The 24,292-nt window shown below is 31.9% G+C and overlaps 1 protein-coding gene across 2 annotated transcripts in view; it reads left to right on the top strand.

Moving 5' to 3' along the window:
* The first annotated feature begins 2,166 nt into the window (after positions 1-2,166).
* Positions 2,167-24,292, top strand: part of LOC134709994 (E3 ubiquitin-protein ligase DZIP3-like) — a 30,781-nt gene continuing 8,655 nt past the window's right edge. For both annotated transcript variants that reach the window (XM_063570123.1, XM_063570124.1), the window contains exons 1-4: positions 2,167-2,385; positions 19,154-19,512; positions 20,858-21,084; positions 21,906-22,112. Coding sequence is in view for 1 of the 2 variants with exons in the window: in XM_063570124.1 (XP_063426194.1) it covers positions 19,242-19,512; positions 20,858-21,084; positions 21,906-21,920 (513 nt within the window). In the remaining variant the exon portion in view is untranslated. The remainder of the gene's footprint in view (positions 2,386-19,153; positions 19,513-20,857; positions 21,085-21,905; positions 22,113-24,292) is intronic.

Below are 24,292 nucleotides of genomic sequence, written 5' to 3'. Positions count from 1 at the left end.
ATTTCAGATAACAATTCTCATAATGGTGCTTTTGGCAAAGACATTCCCCCTCTTTTTCTCGATGGAAACAACTTGTATTTTATTTTATTCCATATGTCAATTTATTTACGCCTTACTTTCCATCCATGCCGATGTTAGTGTTTTTAAGTTTGTTTTCGACTTGTGAGTCATAAGTCAACTTCTCTTGTATCCCACAACCCTTTTAAGTAGATTTTGCATACTAGCTATAAAGTATTCACAACCTGAGTTCATTGGCCGTCATGTTATTAAAGTTTGAAAATTGTATTAAGTATTGTACTTTTATAGTTATAGGACCTGAACAACTTCGGTTTGCGTTCAAGTCAGAAAAAACGAGCTGCGTCTTTACAGTCAGAATACAACCATTTCTGTTCGTAAGCATTACTTTCTTTACGTGTATAGACATTTTATTGATAACTTTTCATAATATTGCAATGGGATTGAATTGTAATAAAGCCTATCGTCCTATGGTTCCTTCGTTAACATATAGTATTAGATTGGGTATAAAAAATTGTCGTAGAGAAAAATATACTTATTTCAATGCAACTCATGTGCGAATAATATGACCGAATTGTATGATTATATCCGTACCAAGCCAGGACCATGTAGACTGAGTATTGCCATCGTGGCGTTATTTGGTTTTTGTCTTTTGGTTGCTGTCTCATTGCCGTTTACACCATCGTTTATCATAACTCAAAACACATTTATGTCATGCTATTGACGTGACTATTTTGATGAATGTTGCTCGAGTATAGACGATTGTCGATTTATTGAATGAGCAAAAGAATGGAGAGCTATAATTATTTAACTGGCAAACTTTTATGTTAAAGATTCAAATCACAAAAAGGAAAAAAGGACAAAAACCGACCTACAAATTTTACAAGCGAAATATTATGTGGAGAACAAACAAACACTTTATGTAAAACCAATTCTCTCATTCCTCGAAAAAAGAATGATAATGAAAAATCTAATTTAAAACAGAACTAACATGTAATATAAAATTTAAAACAAAAGACACGTTGTTAATTGTAACAACCAGTTAACGTCTCAAAACTGAAATAAAATAGAGAGGGGAAACAGGGAATGTGCCAAAAGGACAGTAGCTTGTTATATATGCGTTCATAAGAACGGGTCACGTTTACGAACTATTTTAGGAATCTAAAAAAAAATATTATCAATTTCCATGATATAATCAGAAAATTTGTTGTGTATGTTTATAACATGAATTTAAGATAAGAGACAAAAAGTAAAAGAATCTTATTGGCATATTGCCAGACCTCGATATTTAACCACACACGCTGGGATGGATTGATAACAACGTATGCTAGAGTAATCAGTCCTTGAAATAAATTTATTGGCAAGATTGGATTACCTCCCTTAAACCGGACTAATTCTTGGTAATGAACGAAAAGATATAAACGAGTCTGAATTGAAAACTACGTTCAAACATATGATTGCGTTGGATAAAAACCGCAATTTTTATACGTGTGCATGTAAAACAAATTTCGTTGTAGAAGGGTCTAAAAACAGCACATACAACATTTTCCAAAAGACCAAAAAAATTAAAAGAAAATTCAAACAAAACGCATTTGGCTAACAGGTCGAACAGCTGATGTTATTTAACCCTGCTGACAGCCATTGTCGATTGCCAAATAAAATTGATCACAAGATGTAACAAAATGGATCTTAATATAAATTCAATACTAAACAGAATGTTTTTACTTGTGGCCACGATGTTATGCCACAAACATAAGGTGTCAATATTTTTTTAGTACACCAAGTCCGGATTTCGAAATAAATGTCTTTTCAGTGATGTAAGGGATAGAAACGGTATTTGGAAGGCCATATAAAAGTACCCTCAATTTTAGAAAAAAAGTACCCTCATTTTAAGATAGACTCTATAAATTCTTGAAATTTTTTAAAATGGATATTTTAGTTATTTATAGGCGTTCAAAGTTCGAAAGCTTTATACGACATAATGTTGTTTATACAAACTCAAGTGAGGTTGATGACGCATCAACACATGTATACACTTCTCAGTATTATTTCCTTTTTTCTTTACTTTTAGTTACACAGTATAACATCAAGCAGACTGTTTATGTATAACTGTTACATGCGTGGTTTATTAACAGAAATTAAGAAACATTAAAAATATTTGGTAGTACAAAATAAAAGTGGTAAACTGGAGATTTTGTATTAAAATGAGAGTATAGAGAGTAACAAAACTGGAATAATTTTTTGAAGATATCTACTGAAATATTTCCTTATACATGGGGTGGTCAGTGAAGATGTGCACACGAAAAATTACACTCCGTACAATTTCCTTCCTGTCAACAGTGGAGATCATGGAATCCGCTGTACACTAAGGTAAGATATACATGTATGTTTATAAGATTAACATCCAATAAAATATGTTTTTCTTCGCGAAATGAAGTATATTACTTATATCATAGAGGGTTGATCAAATGAAAGACCGACCGTCGGGAGGTCTTTCTTGTAGCAATACTGGACCCGAGGTGTGTTCTTAGACAAGAAAAACCTTAAAATATGCATTATCTGACTTATACACCGTAAACAAATTATTATTTTTATAAAGATTTGCAAAACTTTCCATCCTATATTACTAATCACACCAAAGTGGGATATTCCTTTATAATGCGTTCTGAATTAAATACACCCTACTGCTCATTGAAAGTGTGAAATAAAACTCACAATCTAGTCTTGATATGAACTCAGAAAATTATTATCCATACACTATACAAATATAACTGTTACTGTATGACCCAAATCCTTATGAATTGATACCATCCGATAACGGTGTAAGGAAAACACAAGACGCCTTTTTTGTAATTTATTGTACCAATTAACTCATCATAGATACCAGGCCTTGAAGGCATATCGTATGTTTTTATATGTTGTGATGTTATGCTATTGTTTCAGAAAAAGGGAGAAGGTTTGGGCCCATTAAAACGTTTAATCCCGCTGCAAATGTTTGCACCTGTCCTAAGTCAGGAATCTGATGGTCAGTAGTTGTCGTTTGTTTATGTAATATATACGTGTTTCTCGTTTCTCGTTTTGTTTATATAGATTAGACCGTTGGTTTTCCCGTTTGAATGGTTTTACACTAGTAATTTTGGGGCCCTTTATAGCTTGTTGTTCGGTGTGAGCCAAGGCTCCGTGTTGAAGGCCGTACTTTAACCTATAATGGTTTAATTTTTAAATTGTTATTTGGATGGAGAGTTGTCTCATTGGCACTCACACCACATCTTCCTATATCTATAAAACTTTGCTCAGTGCTCGGAGCACAAAAATCATGCTCGAAACATTAAATCGAGCAATTTGATTGGTTGATTTTCGAGTCTGAGTACAAAAATCATGCTCGAAAGTTATCCTAATGGGAACAAACTGTGCCTCTCTACTTGCTGACTTGTTTCTTTATTATTATGAGGCTGACTTCATGCAGGAACTTCTTAGGAAGAAAGATAACAAGTTAGCAATATCCTTTTACTCTACTTTCCGCTATATAGATGACGTTCTTTCACTAAACAATTCAAAATTTGGTGACTATGTGGATCGCATTAATCCCATCGAATTGGAGATAAAGGATACTACAGATACAGTTAAGTCGGCTTCATATCTTGACTTACATCTAGAAATTGACAATGAGGGTCGGTTGAAGACAAAACTTTACGACAAAAGAGATGATTTCAGCTTTCCAATTGTGAACTTTCCATTTCTAAGTAGCAACATTCCAGCAGCACCTGCATACGGGGTAAATATCTCCCAATTGATACGATATTCCCGTGCTTGCATTTCCTATCATGATTTTCATGATAGAGGGTAACTGCTCACAAGGAAGCTATTAAACCAAGAGTTCCAAATTGTGGAGTTGAAATCATCCCTTCGTAAATTTTACGGACGCCATCACGAGTTGGTTGACCGTTATGGAATAACCGTTTCACAAATGATATCGGATATGTTCCTTACGTCGTAACTACAATCCCCTTCTCTTTCATGAATTTGACCTACCGAATTAGACTATTTACCGGATTGTAATCACATAAGCAACACGACGGGTGATGCATGTGGAGCAGGATCTGCTTACCCTTCCGGAGCACCTGAGATCACCCCTAGTTTTTGGTGGGGTTCGTGTTGTTTATTCTTTAGTTTTCTATGCTGTGTCATGTGTACTATTGTTTTTCTGTTTGTCTTTTTCATTTTTAGCCATGGCGTTGTCAGTTTGTTTTAGATTTACGAGTTTGACTGTCCCTTTGGTATCGTTCGTCCCTCTTTTATGACCGTGAGGCCAGGACTAAATTTAGTATTTACGGGAGACGTTCGTTTCGTCTACTTAAAGACTCATCAGTGACGATCGAATCCAAAAAAGTTCAAAATGCCAAATAAAGTACGTAGTTGAAGAGCATTGAGAACCAAAATTCTTAATGTTTTGCCAAATACAGCTAACTTAATCTATTCAAAAAATCTAAAATTTGTAAACAGTAAATAAACTCATCATAGATACCAGGACTAAATTTAGTATATACGCCAGACGGGTTTCGTCTACAAAAGACTCATCAGTGACGCTCGAATCCAAAAAAGTTAAAAAGGCCAAAAAAAGTACGAAGTTGAAGAGCATTAGACCAAAATTCCTAAAAGTTTTGCCAAATACAGCTAAGGTAATCTATGCCTGAGGTAGAAAAGCCTTAATATTTCAAAAAAAATTTAAATTTATAAATATAACCTTATCAATGACAATTCATGTCAGCATAAAAAGTGCTGACTTCTGGGCTTGTGATACCCTCGGGGAAATAATTCTCAACTTAGTTTATGGAAAGGAAGGAGTGCTATATTTTTTTCTATTTGTAATGACAGTACTATCGCGGAAAAGTGATTATTTTTTCACCAATAAAATTTGAATCTAATGAAATGTAATAGTTTTCTTTTTTAATAGCAAAACATTTGTTTTAACAGATACCCCTCCTCTCTTATATACGTTAAAAAAATTTTTTTAATAAAGATTTGCAAATTTTTCCATCCTATTTTACCGATCACAATAAAGTTAGATGTTCTATTCTAATGCGTTGAGGTTTTAATACTCCCTACGGCTCATTGAAAGTGTGAAATAAAACGCACTAATTATATCAGATTATTACATGGCATTTTTCATATCGCATGTATTATCAGCCCTAGGTTCAATATCAGCTTAAGAGCCGCATTGCTCGAGGGTTGATATTGACCGAGGGCTGATAATACATGCGATATGAAAAATGACATGTTATGATCTTTTTATCATATGCTTCAACAGTAGAGAAAAATAACCGATTTAAAATTTCAGATATTGATCCTTTTACGAGTTTCCCGAAAAGAAGTTCAAAGAGTAATAAGTCCACGGACGTCGGACCCAAAATTTGATACATTCAATATGAATTTTTTCTATCATGTGCTTCAACAGAGGACGAATCGACAAAAAAATAATTCAACATTATACATAATGAACATTGTTTGGAAAAGTCAACTTTTTTAAAGAAACTTTCTAAATTATGTTTCAGTAAAACTTTAAATTGAAATGCATTTATTTAATATTCTTTTTTTTTAATTATTATTTTACACAATATACGTTCAATTAGACCGTTGGGTTTTCCGTTTGAATGGTTTTACACTAGTAATTTTGGGGCCCTTTATTAAGACTGTTATTAAAGTGAGAGGGTTAGCGCTATAGAACCAGGTTTAATCCACCATTTTCTACATTTGAAAATGCCTGTACCAAGTCAGGAATATGACAGTTCTTGTCCATTCGTTTTTGATGCTTTTTGTTTTTTGATTTTGCCATGTGATTATGGACTTTCCAAATTGATTTTCCTCTGAGTTCAGTATTTTTGTGATTTTACTTTTTATAGCTTGTTGTTCGGTGTAAGCCAAGGCTCCGTGTTGAAGGCCGTACTTTAACCTATAATGGTTTACTTTTTAAATTGTTATTTGGATGGAGAGTTGTCTCATTGGCACTCACACCACATCTTCTTATATCTAAGTATTCAAATAATTGTTTTGTACACTACTTTGTAATCTCATTGAAAGTGTGAAATAAAACTCACTAATTAATCTACATATAAACCTTGAAATTATTATCCAAACACAATACGAATATTACTGTTACTGCATGAAGAAAGACACAAATGAGTTGTTACCATTCGATAACTGTGTATAAAACACACAAGACGTTTCGTAAGTTATCTATTGTATCAACTTAGTTTATGGAAAGGGAGGGTGCTATATTTTATTTTCAGTACTATCGCAGAAAGTAATTATTTTTTCAACAATTTAAATTGAATCGAATTAAATATTCAGAATTTTTTCTTTTGATTAGCAAAACCTTTGTTTTAACAGATAATCAGGATATAGTTCTATACCTCTCTCCCCTTACATACGTTAAAAAAACGTATTATTTTTTATAAAGATTTTCAAAACTTTCCATCCTTTTTTCCTAAGTTTTTGTTTGTTACCCCGATTTTGTTTTTTGTCCATGGATTTATGAGTTTTGAACAGCAGTATACTGCTGTTGCCTTTATTTACCGATCACACTAAAGTGTGATTGTCTTTTCTAATGCGTTCAGGTTTTTATACGCCCTACGGCTCATTGAAAATGTGAAATAAAACTCACTTATTAATCTAGATATAAACATTAAAAATTACTACCCACACTCATTACAAATATTACTGTAACTGCATGAAGTAAGACACCCATGAATTGTTACCAACCGATAACGGAGAATGAAAAACACAAAACGCTTTGTTATTAATTTATTGTACCAACTTAGTTTATGGAAAGGAAGGGTGCTATTCTTTTTCTATTTGTAATGACAGTTCTTTCGCGGAAAATCAATTAATTTTTCAACCATTTTAATTGAATCGAATGAAATATTTAGAATGATTTGCTTTTGAATAGCAAAACATTTGTTTTAACAGATAATCAGGATATAACTCTATACCCTCTTATATGTCGTAAAAAAAATAATTATTTTTCATAAAGATTTGCAAAGCTTTCAATCCTATTTTACCGATCACACTAAAGTAAGATATTCCTTTATAATGCTTTCAGGTTTAAATACACCCTACTGCTCATTGAAAGTGTGAAAGAAAACTCAATAATTAATCTAGATATAAAAATTATAGATTATCCATATACTACTGTTACTGCATGAAATAAGACACAAATGAATTGCTACCATCCGATAAGGGTGTATGAAAAACACAAAGAGGCTTTGTTAGTAATGCATTGCTATATTTTTCCTACTTGTTTTAACAGATAATCAAGATATCATTCTAATCCCCCCTGACACCATTTTGAGATACGTGGATGTTATTTAATAGACTATAAGAATCTTTTTTTTAGTTGATCATTTGGTAGAGTAAATGGTAGAAAAAAGTGTAAAAAGGTAAAGAACTGATTCCAAGGAAGAACGAAATCGTGATACATGTACACGTAACAGTAGGATTTTCTAATAAGTTTGAATTAATAATGTTTTCAAAATCTTACGCACGAATATGTCAAAGCGGTCTTTTTTTTTAAAGTTTTGCATTACAATTTAGCTTAGATATATGATAATGTATCTGTATGGTAGCTATAAATAAACAAAACAAAACTTCACATTTTTATTTTCTAAAATTAAAATGCAGGCAATGACTAATTATTTTACACCTATATTACGGGGCGCCGAATGGGACTCTTGTGGTTTTATACTCAAATTCAATTTTGTACGGACAAAAGTGACTTTTGTTCAACAAAAATGAGTTCAGTTTAACAAAATTTGTATCATACTACAAATTTAAAATTTTGTCATACAAAATTCTCTATCAGCGGACAAAAGTCACTTTTGTCATGACAAAATTCATTTTTGTTACACAGACTTGACTTTTGTTACCTAATTTGAAAATTGAGCGACAAAAGTCAATTTTGTATTCAAATTAGTTTAGTTTGGTTTCTGTGAACTAATTTGCATACAAAATCGACTTTTGTTACACAAAATTGACTTTTGTTACACAAAATTGACTTTTGTTACACAAAATTGACTTTTGTTACACAAAATTGACTTTTGTTACACAAAATTGACTTTTGTTACACAAAATTGACTTTTGTCTCAACAAAATTTACTTTTGTCTCAACAAAATTGACAAAATTTACTTTTGTCTCAACAAAATTGACAAAATTTACTTTTGTCTCAACAAAATTGACAAAATTTACTTTTGTCTCAACAAAATTGACAAAATTTACTTTTGTCTCAACAAAATTAACAAAATTGACTTTTGTCTCAACAAAATTGACAAAATTGACTTTTGTCTCAACAAAATTGACAAAATTGACTTTTGTCTCAACAAAATTGACAAAATTGAATTTTGTCTTAACAAAATTGACAGAATTGAATTTTGTCTCAACACAATTGATTTTTGTCTCACGAAAGTAAATTTTGTCTCACGAAAGTCAATTTTGTCTCATAAAAGTCAATTTTGTTGTTACAAAATTGAATTTTGTCGTCACAAAAATGAATTTTGTCGTCACAAAATTGACTTCTGTCTCAACAAAATTGACAAAATTGACTTTTGTCTCAACAAAATTAACAAAATTGACTTTTGTCTCAACAAAAATGACAAAATTGAATTTTGTCTCAACAATAATGACAAAATTGACTTTTGTCTCTTGACTTTTGTCTCAACAAAAATGACAAAATTGAATTTTGTCTCAACAAAAATGACAAAATTGAATTTTGTCTCAACAAAAATGACAAAATTGAATTTTGTCTCAACAAAAATGACAAAATTGACTTTTGTCTCAACAAAATTAACAAAATTGACTTTTGTCTCAACAAAAATGACAAAATTGAATTTTGTCTCAACAAAAATGACAAAATTGAGTTTTGTCTCACAAAAGTCAATTTTGTCTCACAAAAGTTAATTTTGTCTCACAAAAGTTAATTTTGTTTCACAAAAGTCAATTTTGTCTCACAAAATTGAATCTTACCTCACACAATTGACTTTAGTGATTTAATTTCCATATCAGGTAACAAAAGTCAATTTTGTATGCAAATATGTTTATATTTGCATACCTTTTAGACAAAATTGACGTTTGTCATGAGAGATATGAATTTTGTCTACAAAAATGAATTTTGTCATGACAAAAATGAATTTTGTCTACACATATGAATTTTGTCATCACAAAATTGAAGTTCTCACAAAACAAGTCTGTAGCACATAGTTTTGTAAGACAAAAATGATTTTGTTATGACAGAATTGAATTTTGTACAAAACCACAAGAGTCCCATTCGGCGCCCGTATATACTAGATTGAACTTTAAAAAAATCCAAAATCAGTAAAAATAAACAAACTATCATACGAATATAATTTTGAAGAAACTTATAGATTGCATTTTTTTCAAGGATAATAATGACCTCACACAAGTCATTATTTTATACCTTGGAGCATATTTCATTGAAACAGAGTATCGTTCGGGTTGATACTCCACATAGATATATAATTACGTAAAAAAGTCCTTTTATTTATTTGTGTGTGAATTGGTCGAGTTATACACCAATAAATGCCTTAAAAAAGGCGTTTAATCCTACAGTGTCTGATGTGGTCGTCTTTTACGTTTGTATTTATATTTAAAAAAAAATACTTAGCAGGAGCAAAGAATAAAAAAAAAAACAAATCCACATGAAACCTAATATTTGGAAATAACTAAAAGAATATGTAATGAACAGGGAGATAAACATAAAACATATAACAATGCTCTAGGCAATCAAATTTTAGAACTTGATGGTTCAAAAAAGTTTAAATAAATCAATGTGATCTCGACCAATGCAATTGTAGTATTTGATTGTTTTAAAGGATGGTACTATCTTATTGATTTCCTTGCTTATTTCTATCTTTAGAGTTTCTATAAATAGGTTACAAGTGCCACTTAAAAATATCTAAATAACTAACATAAATGTTATAAGGAAAATAATAATAATCATAACTTTGATTAAAAATGTCAAATAATTGCAAAAAAAGGAAAATTCTTTAACAAATCAAATATAATCTACACCTTTTGCAAATGTGTGTACTGTTGTTATATAAATATTGATCCACGATTGATGCAAAACAGTTACAATTAACACAAGAAGTTGAATGGATTTAAATATTTCATATTAAGAAATTTATTTGGTCATTTTAAGTTTTGTAAATAACCACACATATTAAAGTTGCTATGATAGTTATCAAAAGTACCAGGATTATAATTTAGTAAGCCAGACGCGCTTTTCGTCAACATAAGACTCACCAGTGACGCTCATATCCAGTGGGAAAGCCACGGATCGATTCTGCGCCTCCTTCCATATGACGTAAAGGCCAGAAAATCAAGGGCGACAATCGCGATTTTTCATAGAGGGCGACACTATCGCGCCATCGCGGCAATTTGTTTACATCGTGTACGTGTGATTTTTCGAGAAATTTATCATTAAAGACAATTAAACTTGTGTCATTTCATCATCAATTAGTTATATAGGTAAGTTTTACAGGTGACCATGCTATTTTTTCTTCATAGAAGATTTTATTTTACAAGAAACGAACATCTGAAAATGGCAAGTGACGTTGTTAATTTGGGGATAAAAATATGGCGGGTGTTTTCCCCTTCTGAAAATAACTGACACATTTGCATCCTATTGGCTATTTAAATATAAAATGACCAAAAATAGTATCTATGATGATAGGAGTCCCTAAATATTTGCATAAATACCCATCACTCCGTGTCAAATTGTAACTGAGGCTGCGAAAGGGAAGCACACAAATCGACGCCATTTTTCAACAGATTAAGGTTTCTGAGCTCACGAAATCCTAGTATTATTACTTTTAATGGTTAGTAGAAAGATATTAATACTATTCATAACATGATTTATTGATCTGATCGGGTTATGGCTACATGTTTGCCTCTTTTCGATTCTTAAATCCAGTAAATTTCCGTAGACCACATGTAAATAAACGCCCCTTTTCCAGCGTGAGACTTCAATTTGAATAAAACTTCAATTTTGGCAGGTCAATGTTAGCATTTAAATTTTAATTAAAGTGTTACAGCTGTGTAATGTGCTGATTTGTTTGGTTGTCTCGAATAGTAAAAAGGTTAATATTCTTATTTTTGAACCCAAAAAGTGTGACAAAAAACACAAAAAACAAACAAAATTAAAATATAGGAAAAAAATAACTATCCCCAGGATAAAGGGGGTTTCCAACTATATGTCCCCATTCAAATGCATTGATCGTCCCCAGAAAAGGGAGATTCCAATCCCTGGAACCCTATCCCTGGATCTGCCACTGGGAACTATGACTATTCTAACGTATAAAGAATTAGAGAATTGTTACTAAAGGAACAAGAATAGAGAAAATTTACCATAAAATAAGTAAAAAAAAAAGAGCAAATGACATGCTAGCTGCGGAACCGTAGCTCTCAGGTCCTTATGTTATTTTTTGACTATTTGTGGACCATAGACTACTTTTTTTCTGGGACACCGTCCTATGCATCCCAGAAAAAAATCAAAATATTCCTAGCAGCAAGCCAGAGGTCTGGCCATAATCATTTTGAACTTTTGATGTGCTAATTTATATATTGAGGAAAGAAAAATTATGGACAAAAAGTATAAAAAAAAATAGAGACCAATGAACTAAAAGATTAAATGATAAAGAAATGCAGAAGACCCCATCCAGACCCTTGTCTATGTGAACAACAGTACTATTATTTTTGCTCAATATTGCATATGGGCATGTAAAATCTATAATACTAAAATTACGAGGTCCAATTTGTCAGCCGTCATCACGTAAAAACGACGAATCAAATAATTCAACTTTATATTTAACTAATATAGTACAAAAGTGTAGATTAAAAATTACACCACTCCAGGCCCTTTTGTTTTTGACGTAATTAATATTACCAATAATTAAGAAGTTCCAGTTCGAGTCCGATACAGATACCAATACTATATTCACCTGTTACCTATTACCTTATCTGTATGTTCCGCATCTGACAGGCTCACCACCAAACGGTGTATTCATGATTAATATGCTATATACACGGTCATAATCACAGGGTTGACACTACTAAATTGTCAAATTGTTACCTATTGTAGTATTTTAATCAGTATGACTTTCAAAGATAACAAATCTGGACTAAAAATAAGGCGTATAGGTACAGTTTTCAATTTGTTTGTGGGCATGCATGACATAAAACAGCGAATCAAAGAATTCAACTTCATTCAGATGACAACTTGAATACTAATACTAAAATAAGGCTTGCGCATAGTTATATACTTTAATTCATTCACAGACCCGCGATATCACGGGTGTTTTTTAGTATCTTTTAAAGATTTCAGGTATATGAAATATTCACCAGTAGGAAAGTATAAATTCTGTCCCTCCTTCCATGCTAAAAAAAAATATGTGATTTATTGTTGAATTTTATTGCCACCTTCAGTATTAGCTAGGTGTTGTGGCCAGGTTTTATTGGCATTGGATACATTTATTATCAATTACTGGTATAAAGAATTAAAGATATGATATGAATGATTGAATGAAAAGTTATCTTTTAAATAACAGATACCTGTAAGATAATTTAATGTTGCATATTATGTTATACTTTATTTAAACATTATTTATATCTGTTAAAGAGGTTGATATGTTATTATGGTGATGAATTTTAAATACTAAAGTAAATGAATTTATAAGTAGAAAATTTTTCCAAACATCTGTTGGTGTGTATAAGTATTACCTTTTCTAGAGGACCTTTTTCGGGACGTCTGGATTGGGTATTTTTAGCTCAGGATTTCGGAATTGATCCTTCGGATTCCATTATTTCCTTTCAACATTTTTGTTTTAAATTGGGACCTCAGAAGAGCATGTTTTTGTCAGTAGACAATTAAAATATATTATAATTTACCGATCATACAGCAACTCTAGAGAAGTTTGAAATTATATTTATTTGATAATATCATCTGCATAAATTATATATTTTCAGATAACAATAGGAATAAGAAGAGCAGGATTTCTATATTGAGGATTTACATGTATGGGACAGAGGACTATTTGGCTTGATTTGACTTTAAAAAAACTTTTTAATTTTAATAATTGTTCTCCTTAATTGTTTAAAATACTTTTTACATATTTTTCATTTTAACATTATTTTTATGACTTTGTATTTATTCATCACTTAATAAACTTTTATTTCTAAACATTTTTATATTTTCAAATATACATACAATGTGAAACACTCCACCATTTTATATTGATAACGTGGGGTAAATGTACATGAGACACTAAACTGTTGCAATACAATATTACTTAATGTCATTGAAAAACCTGAGATTCATTGATGCAAAGCTAGCATATTCATAGGGCTCCCTTTCATAGGAAAACAATTGGTTGATTAAATAGGGAATCACTGGAGCGGGCCCCTCCCAAGTTAGTCAGCAGCAGCAACCAACCCCCCCCCCCACAATAGAAAAGTTCTTGATCGGTCACTGGTGTCAGACATATACATGTATGTACTGTAGTATTTGAGACATAAGAAAAATAAAAGATATAAAAGTCAAAATGATGGTCTTTTATTCTTTATAAGGTTTGAATGACTTAAATGGAAAGTTTCTAGAATTGTTCACTTCTCCTAGACATAGTGAGGTCTCTCAAGTAGCCTATCATGACATGACTTTTCACTGTTTGCTTCCAATCGCATGTAGATTTCAAAGTGTGGTAACCCCTGCATCTAAATAAATCATTTTCAGTAGATACATATTTTTTTTTCAGACTTTTTGATGAAAAGTTTAAACTAATATACAAATTAGAAAAAATAAAACTGATCAACTTGAACCCACAACATATAATTGAGCTCAGGTGCTCTGGAAGAGTAAGCAGATCCTGCTCCCTGTGTAGTATTATGAATGAGATGTCTATGTACCTTTTTCCTGGATATGTTAACACATGATTTTGCAAATTATTGCAATTGTGTGCTTTTAGAATGGAGTAAAATGTGTGAAAAGGTATTCTATTGCAGAAAAATCAGCACACAGATATAGGAATAGTATGATTCTTAATAAACTATAGATCCTGTGTCCAAGATTTGTTTTCTTGTAAACTGGTTTAAAATAAAAATGTGGGTCAAGCAGTTATGTCAATGCAACAAAACAGGATCACCAAAATCAGAGTGAGACATTCATATACCATTTTTAAAGTAGACCTTGGAAGTGACAAAGCATTTTGTTAATGCTTTAAATGGTCATATAGCTCTAACATGTATTAAGAATTTGATGTACTAGGCATTGGGCATTCATATTGAATTTTTATCTCCAAGTTCTCAAGAGTTAAATATGCCCCAGGGCCCAGAAACACTCAAACATGAATAGTTGGTCACAGACTCACAGTGTACATCAGGTTGCTTGATAAGCATGATAAGGACAGACATTTATTAACATGTGTGAGTGTTTAGGCAGGCAATATTTGTTGATTGGTACCTGTACTTTTTAAAATTGACAAGTTGAAACAGTCAGATTTATAATAATTTACAGAATCAAAGAATGACTGTAACCATTACCCTAAAAATTGGCTAAAAACAAAGACTAGCTGAGTGCTTACACTTTGCATTTTTGCATGCTTATTCAGACAACAACTTTTGACTAACTGAATTTTTTGTTGTTGAAAAAAGGGGGTAGGTCTACTTCCAGACAGTGGAAGTTATTTATATGGACAAATTCGTTCATAGATTAAACCAGTTTCAATGTACTACATAAATCTCGCCCAAAAATCTGTTATACATCAGCAGCATAATTAAATAACTACAGAAAATGTGATACGAGGAGTTTGAGCAACTTGTAAACATCAACAAATGACGTTGTAAAGCCTTCAACCACTCAACATTTTAAGTAAAATATATTTAAAATCCTGAAAACATCATCCCCCTTCGTTGTCTCAATCAATTTTGTGCTTAAAATCTGTAAAATTTGACATAATTTGCTTGATTTTGCACCGAAATAACTCCCGAAACGTTTGAAAAATGTTGAATTTTGACCTCCGGTTGAAGTATTTATTATGTAAACAAGACTCAGAGTGACGGGGAATCCTGTACATAGTCATGTGCCCATATGTTTCTAGGTCACATTTATTTATATCTCGACCAATGAAAAGCTTTAGGATGCATTTGTGTCAGTTGTTTGTAGTCGTGGGGATTACCCGCGGTTTTTTGGAAATCAACGGAGGTAGTCTTATGATTTATCATATTTCAGTAACGGAGCACTTATTTGAATACCGAATTTGGCAGTCGTCTGACAAAATCTATTCTAATGAAAAATTAAACTCAAATACTGATGGATGATAAGTTGTTTTAATAGATTTATTGTCTGAAGCACAGGCTACGTTTTTGTTTACACGCTGGTTACAGCGCCACCTCAAAATTTTTAGATTATGTCCCCTTTCCCGCGGGACTACCGGAAGTAGCTCTTCAATGTCACTGGCTTTCCCACTGTATCAAAATAGTTATAAAACCAAACAAGTAAAAAGTTAAAGAACATTGTGGATCTAAAATTCCAAACAGTTGTGCTTCTGATACTTTAGATAACTTTTTGTGCCAAATACAGCTCAGGTAATCTGTTCCTTGGACGAAAAATTCAAAGTTTTGTAAACAGGAAATTTATAAAAATGACCACATAATTGATGTTCATGTTAATACCAAAGTGCTGTCTACTGGGCTGGTGAGCTAGGTTAAAATATTGGCGATGTGATTAAATTACGGAGTAAAAAAATCAGTTTAAGCCAAAACCTTAAATGAGATAAAATAAAAACATTTAAAATAAATGTAAGGCAACAGGTAAGAAAGAAGAAAGAAACAAAATTTTTTTGACATTCATCTCTCACAAAATTTGTAAAAGGTAACCGCACAATGTACGGAGTTTAAGTCGTTGTTACAAAATCTTCATGGTAAATTTTCTTAATCAAAATTTTCAGTCAAACAATCTTTAATTATTTAAATGAACATTTCAGATTTCTAACCGACGTCTTAAACAGTGATCTGCGATATAATGCAAACAGTTCAAGATGTAATGAATAATGGTCATGTTTTTTTTTATTTCTTCATAATAAACTACATGAACCAAAACTGAACTTAAGACTGGACGGACTAACGAACAGACGGACAGAATTAGAAAACGTAATGCCCAACTCTCTACTTCATGGGTATAAAGAAGATGTGTCTTATCTTTTTAGTTTGTCATTTGATTAGGGGCTTTCTTTTTTGGATTTGAGTTCAGTATTTTTGTGATTTAATTTTTTACAACCTTAATACCAAGTAATTTATATTTTAGATAGAAAAAATAGCTTTATTAAAATTTAGTTTGTGCTTTTTTAAAAGTTAAAGCTAATTATACACGTATGTATTTCGTACTTGACCTTTAAGTATCGAAATAGGATTTCCGTTTTGTCATTGAGAACGAGACTTTATATTTCACTTAGTTTTCAGTCAAGTGGTTTTCTTTATAATCCCAAACAATTGTCACAGTTTTAGTATTTCCCACGCTTTTTCTGAAGTTATGAAAGTACACGGTTTGAAACAGATAATAACATATATTTTCTCATCAGGTGAAAGTCCAAGTTTTCAGTATAAATGTTTTTACTCGATAGATGTGGAGTTTACCATGGTATGTACTAACATGAGCAATAATAGTATTTAGCATTGCATGTCTGAAAATTGTTCAACATCACGTGCACAAAGAGGGTGTGCTTGGTCTGTATGCCATTGTGTACTTCTTTGTTACATGTTTGTTTGGTGTTTTCTTTGTGGTTAGAGTAATAGCACAATGTTGACTGCTGTGATATTGACATTTTAACTTATTATGTCTGTTTGTTTTGTTCACGCATTGCTGTCAATATAACAAGATTTGATGCGACTATACTACATTTTTGTTTAAGTGAGAGGTTAAAACCAGGTTCAATTCATAATTTCCTACTAAAGAAAATGCCTGTACCTAGTCAGGAATATAAGTTTTTATACATTCATTAAATGAGTTTGAGCTCTTGATTTTGCCTTTTGATTAGAGCCTTTCAGTTTTGATTTTTTTTCGGAGTTTGGTATTCTTGTTATTTTATCTTTTACTATTTAGTTTGGACCACCATATTAAATTACGGGCCCAATTTTTAACTAAACTTGGTCTCAATCTAATCATTTGGGTATCTGTTATTTTTACATGATTATCAACCAAAGTCGAGTCAGGTGAGCGACACAGGCTCTTTGGAGTCTCTAGTTCATAAGCTACCTTCAATAGGAATGAGTGGTAATTTGATACTTTCAACTGCAAAGTGTTTGAGCATCGTCTTGCTTTGAAAGCTGTTCAGATCTCTTGTTATTAATTATTCATAGCAATCATATCTCAACTTTGAAATTCGCATATCAAGTTTTAGGCGTTGTTTTTTTTTGGCTGACATTTTTTCCGTCTGAAGCAATATTTAATAAAAATGAAATTTGCTTGTCACTGTTTATGTGTCTGAAAGTGTTCAGGTTTCACAAATTGGCTCGGGCCTGTAGAAGTTGTTATACATATTACTTACAATCTTTTCAACTCTGAGGCCTTGTTGTCGAAAGTATCTTATGACTAAGACATGTCTTATGATGGTCTTAGGACATGTCATAGTCGTAATATATGTGTTTTTCGAAAGTGTCCCAAGTTACGATACATCATAACTTTTGCCGTAAACTTAAAACACCCCGCGACATGACTTATGATGATCTTACAATCATCAACTAATAAGACAGCTTGGATTTATATTCTATGACATATCATATGATGTCATCAACGTTTGTCGATTTTCCTTATAAAATTTCGCAAGTGATGTTTCAAATAGATTAACTTTTAACGATGATTCCAGGTTTCCTGTTTTCAATTAAGTTATGATAAATATATCACTTTTTAGTTCTATATAAATATTTTGTTGTCTTAAAAATCTATCAACTTGAATTTATTGAACCATAAAATTGTTTTTGACTCTTCACATTGAACTAATTAGGTAAAATGTGAAGAGTCAAACATTAATTGTATTGTTCAATAAGTTCAAAATAAATTATTGCCATTCATTATAAATAAATTTCTATAAAAAAAGGCTCAAAGAACAATAACAACGTACACACATGTTGGCGTATAAATACACAACGTCAGAATAGGCGTGTCGCCATAAACCTTTACAAAATTGAAAAATAAAAGTAATACTTTTAACCATTTAACCAATCAAAAGAAGGTAAATACACCAAATATATTTATCATTAGATAAGGTTACATCGTTACAAAATAGTTTTTCTTTAATGACACAAATCCTCTGATATCCAAGCTGTCATTGTTTTTTTTTAATTATCAATTTGCTCAAACACAATTACGCTTGTATACTAATAGTTAAGAAAAGATAAAAATGATATCCGTGGCCTAAATACTCAAAATGTTTATTGTGCAGTTTGTGTTGTGTCATGTGTACTATTCTTTGTCTGTTTGTCTTTTTTTATTTTACCCATAGCGTTATCAGTTTAATTTAGATTTATGAGTTTGACTGTCCCTTTGGTATCTTTCGTCCCTCTTTTAATTGAGGATTAAAAATGTTCTGCATAACCGGATTGTCTTGACTATAGTGTTACCTTTTTTTTTTGCCGTGGCACTTTCAGTGTGTTTCCAACTTTGAGTTTTACTATTCCTTTTGTATTATTCGTCTTTTCAATAGATATAGGAAGATGTGGTGTGAGTGCCAATGAGACAACTCTTTCCAAATAACAATTTAAAAAAGTAAACAATGAATTGTGTAACATAGACTAGGCCTCGACTCAAAGACAATAGAAGTGTTGTCGTTGTTTATATTAGTCAATGTCCATATTTTGTATTATTTTGATTGTAAATATAAAGAAGATATCTAGGAGATGATAACAAATCATACGCTGAAAGAATGAGACATAGCATTAAAACAATTTAGGTTTTTTAGAAATCTTGAAGAATGTTATGAATTTGTATTTGCCGTTTGATTAGGGACATTCCATTTTGAATTTTTCTCGAAGTTTGGTATGTTCGTTATTAGCTTTTATACAATTTTATATTTCTAACAGATAATCGATGCTGGTAAAGAAGGCAGACAGTTTTCTTAACTGAATACATTGGATCAAAGTTGTTACCTAGAGGCTTTTAAGTTTCATCATGACTTCGACGTCACAACTTTCAGAAGAAGAGATAAACTTCACCAGATTTTTCTTGCTCAATTTCAAAGTATCTCCTGATATTGCTAGACGATTCTTTGATGGAGTATTTCCACCAGCACACTTACCTCAAACTATCAACAATCGTATTAATGACATCATCAAGTTGAAAAAATCAAAAATAATCAATACAGTCCAATTCGAAATATTAAGGAGTGTCCCTGGAACGGTATGGCCACCCTATCTTCCTCCGATGCCTGTGGGAACGAAATGTAAGTAAAATGTACTAAACAGTAAGTGTTTTCATGCATTGACTGTCCGCAGGTATCATCTGACCTTGGCCTCATTTTCATTGCTAATAATTTACAGGGCATGGGCTCGATAATATGTAGCCTCGTTTCGTGTATATTTTAGCCTAAACGCCATCTATCGATTTGACTTCCGTAGACCTCCGATGATCATTTAAGCGATATACATATAAATATAGAAAGTGAAATTGTCCAATCGGATTTTTCTAGGTCTGTTTGATTTCATATCATAGATTAAATATTTATGTTAATCATTGTTTTAACCTTTAAAAGGATAATATTTTGTCGATCGAAGCAGTGAATCAAATTACACTGAACATGCTAAATAAGATCTACAAATAGCAACCATAACTGATTTCAGTAAAGTAAAACAAATATTAAAAGGTGTATATGTAAGAACCTTTCAAAACATATCTTAATTCATCATTATTTCATTTCGCATTTGAAAGTTCCGAAATCTATCTATGTATTTTATAGATATATGTATACATGATCTTGCATAAGGTTGATTTCTATCCGACGCAGCTTTTGTGATATTAACTTGATATTCAGAACTATGACATAATGCTATTTCTACCTCATTTAATGGAGTGGATTATAATGTATTCCAACGATTGAAAGGTCTTCGTAAATATTAGAAGTATGGAAAAATTCAATTGGAATGACAAAAGAGATGATTTCAGATTCCCAATTGTGAGATTTTAATTTTCAAACCAAGATATCCAAATGGTGAGGTTGTCTTCATCACTTCGTAAATATTACGGACGCCATCACGAGTTGGTTGACCGTTATGAAATATTCGTTATACAAATGATATCGAATATGTTTCTTATGTCGTAAATACAATCCCCTTTCCTTTTCACGAATGTGACATACCGAATTAGACAATTTATCAGCTTTGTAACAACATGAGCAACACGGCACGGGTGTTACATGTGGATCAGAATCTGTTTCCCCTTCCGGATCACATGAAATCACCTTTACTTTTTGGTTGGGTCTGGGTTTTTTTTTCACCCGTATTTGTGACATTTTGTTTACGCATCATTGTCAATATAATGGAAATTGTTGCGACTGCCGTACAAGTGACAGGTTTAGCGCTATAAAACCAGGTTATATCCACCATTTTCTACAGTCGAATGTGCCAGTTCCAAGTTAGGAATATGAAAGTTGTTGTCCATTCCTTTGATGTGTTTTATCATTTGATTTTGCAATTGATTAGGGACTTTCCGTTTTGAATTTTGCTCAGAGTTTTTTTTTACCGGTTTTTATTACAATTTCTCTTGTAGACCTACATTGTATTTTTTTATAGCTACCTCATCCAAGGACTTTGATTTGACATTGGTGATATGTCTGTTACGCAATCTAGGAGGTTTAGCTACACCCATCAATGGATGGGATAAACTTCCACATCCGAATGACACGGTACCTGGAGCAGACTTGGCTACACTGAAATGGTACAGAAATGATTTAGCCCATGCGACAGTCACTTGCATGGTTTCCAATGAATTTACAGACAAATGGACTCAAGTTGAAAAGGTAGGTTGTATTAACCAAAAACAAATGTATGCATATGTTATCCAATATTCATCCCTCTATATCGGTCCTTATAACATAATAGTTGTATTTTCTCTTCTCACCGCTTAGTCTCTCGACTAACGATACTCTGAAAACAAGCTGACAATGTTCATGTCGATTACACACACTGCCATATGTAAAGAATATGCTATAAACTAGATCACGTCATTCACTACAAATAACTAAATGGCAGGTTGTAAACACAAACACATGAGCACAACTATAAATGCGTATGCCATCGTCATAACGGAGGGGGCATTAAGGTTTACCTTTTTTATCTGTACGTTCGTATATCCGTACATACGTCTGTCCGTACGTCCCAAAATTAGTTTCCGTTCTCTAACATGAGTTTGTCTCAACAAAACGTTATGAGACTTGTAGACAAGACTTATTACCACCAAACTCAGATAAAGTACAAATGGTAGTGTCACTGTTACTGTTTACAGTAATGTTCCTTTAGAACTTTGTATAATATTCAGCGGGGACAGCATCTGTGTCGCATCGATACATTCCTCATATATCAAGCATTACTGTGGAAGGCGGTTAGTTTTGTCATAAGTTCTTTTTTTTTCAAAAAGGGGACACTTTCATTTTACTGTAGTATGATACTTTACCGCATAAAATATTAATTGTTGAAAGATTTCATTAAACATTTATGGCTCACACTATAAAGAATTACCAAATTAAAAAAAAAATAATCATTGTGATAGAAGGATTGAAAAGTTGAGTACCTTGAGTGATAATATGATTATCAATCACGTGTTTTAACACTTTTATTGTAGGCATTAACATCTTAAATAAGGGTCAAATACCACACGAGGTCAGTGAAATCTTGAATTACGATCTTGATGGGGAACAAGCAAACATCTTGGCTAACGCAGAACGGAATCAACTGAAACAAGAATACCTGGATTGTGAAAAAGAAAAAGAACAAATAGAAAATGAGTTCTCCCTTTACAGAGAAGGAAAAATTCCAGAAAACATTGCAGGTTTGATTAAATTTTCCCCACTCTAAAAGTGACTAAATGGAGGCTGGGTTACTGTTCAATATACTGTAATTGAATTGTACATGAAAATGGCTTGCATGAAATATTTCGCATCTAATATGACAACAACTGAATTAAGTTTGAATATCTTATATTGTCCGTTTATATCTATTTCTCTTTAAGGGCCACTAGCTACGAGATTTGAAAAAAGTAGATTAGAATTGTTTTGGTTTCATCGTAAATATATATGAAATGATGATATAATAAGTCATTTTTTTGTGGATTGATTCAGTCAACGAAATAGTTCACCTTTGTTTAATTTCAATGTTGACATTATATTCCTTTTTATGTGTGACAATGATTTATACATGCGTAACCAATCTTTAGCTATTGGGTTAAATTGATGGTCACATGAATACGGATTAAATAAGGTCGAATTATTTAATTTCAAGTGAATAATTCATAAGCGATATTTTTCTCTTATTCTGACAAAAATTTGCTATTAAGGTAGTCCAGGGGTTAAAAAAAAAAAGACAGAATTTCTTATACATCGCAAAAATGAAGATTTTACTATGCTTTTTAAAAAGAATGATAACAAGTATGGGTCACTGCGCTATTTATCAAGATAGGAGTCGTTCAAAATTGTCCAAAATTTGCTTGGATTGTTCATGGAAAAACACATTTTTGTGCATACAAAGAAATCTATCTATCAAACATTTTGAATGAAATATGAGAAGATAGGTTTCATAATATATTTTAAGAAAACAAAAAGAAAAAATGTGGTCACCGAACTTGTTTTCTTACTACAAGTAAAACATGACATTTCCCTCTATGTCCAGTATACATTTTGTACTAAAAGGGTTGCCTCCCCTTAACTGGCCTATTTGAAAGAAAAAAAATTATATCAGCACAAATATTTGGCATTTGTTTATTCATTTTCGAGAATGCAATGAATATATAAGTATTCTTTTGTTTTGTAAGATATTTTTTGTGTTAAAAATTGTTATACGATGATGACTGATGTACCCATATTTTGACTATTTTATTTATTGTGTCTGTTTATTTAACGCATCAATGTAAATATAACGGAATTTGATGAGACTGTCATTTAAGTGTTTAATCCACCATTTTCTGCATTTGAAAATGCCTGTACCAAGTCAGGAATATGACAGTGCTTGTCCATTCGTTTTTGATGCGTTTTGTTATTTGATTTTGCCATGTAATTATTGACTTTCCGAATTGATTTTCCATTAAGTTCAGTATTTTTGTGATTTTACTATTTATTTAAATAACCAGTATAACCAATACATTGCACATCAGTCTCTGCATTTGCAGATTTTGACAAAGAACTAGACCGACTATTTACCGTGATTGTACAATTCAAGATCGCAGTATACCCCTGAACTACCTTAACATTCCAGTCACGTCTCAGTCCTTATAGATGAAAGGACGTGCTGGATCAGCTGAATGAGTGAGTGTCACATGCTACCCAGACATCCGAGGGCTATTGTATCGTAGTTTTGCAATTGTAAACAGTACAATTGCAGTCATCTACTACAGAGTCAATGATTCATCTACCAATAACACATCGTCGTGGTTAGCGGGTTGTCCAGCTCACGACCGGGGGCATATTTAGCTCCTTATTATTGGGTATACGGGGATATGCCAAAAATATGGGTCATAATTTTGCGAGATTTTATATAAAAATTACCCTCCTTTTTAATGACATTCTATATTAAAATGCATTTACGTTTGATAACTGTATATTGATTTGTGGTATGATCTACATATCATATATACATAATATTTTTTACTATTAATTGGTTTTGGCTTTTAACTAGCTGTCAGTAACTGCCAGTACTCTCAAATCGTATTTTCTTGTTAATTCGACCTGTTGATACTGTTTATAATGCTTTTTTGTCATTTTTTATTTATATGGATCTTGTCTGTATACCAGTTTGGATTATTTGTAATATCTTCAATTTTTCACTTATTCTTACAACATTTGTATAAACTTGAAGGTTATAAAAAACGGTTTTTTTCTAAAGTGAACATTGATTGGTTAAATATTTCTCAGTGTGTTTGAATTTGTTTGTTAGCCTTTTGGTCATGAATGTTTGTCTCTAATATTTAATTAACTGTGCATTTGTATTCAGATATCGCAGATCAAATTTATTCGTTCA

The sequence above is a fragment of the Mytilus trossulus genome, chromosome 3 (genome assembly GCF_036588685.1).
Source record: "Mytilus trossulus isolate FHL-02 chromosome 3, PNRI_Mtr1.1.1.hap1, whole genome shotgun sequence".
In the NCBI taxonomy this organism is placed as follows: Eukaryota; Metazoa; Mollusca; class Bivalvia; order Mytilida; family Mytilidae; genus Mytilus; species Mytilus trossulus.
The sequence above is the reverse complement of the archived record's forward strand: the minus strand, read 5'-3'. Positions and strand labels throughout refer to the sequence as shown.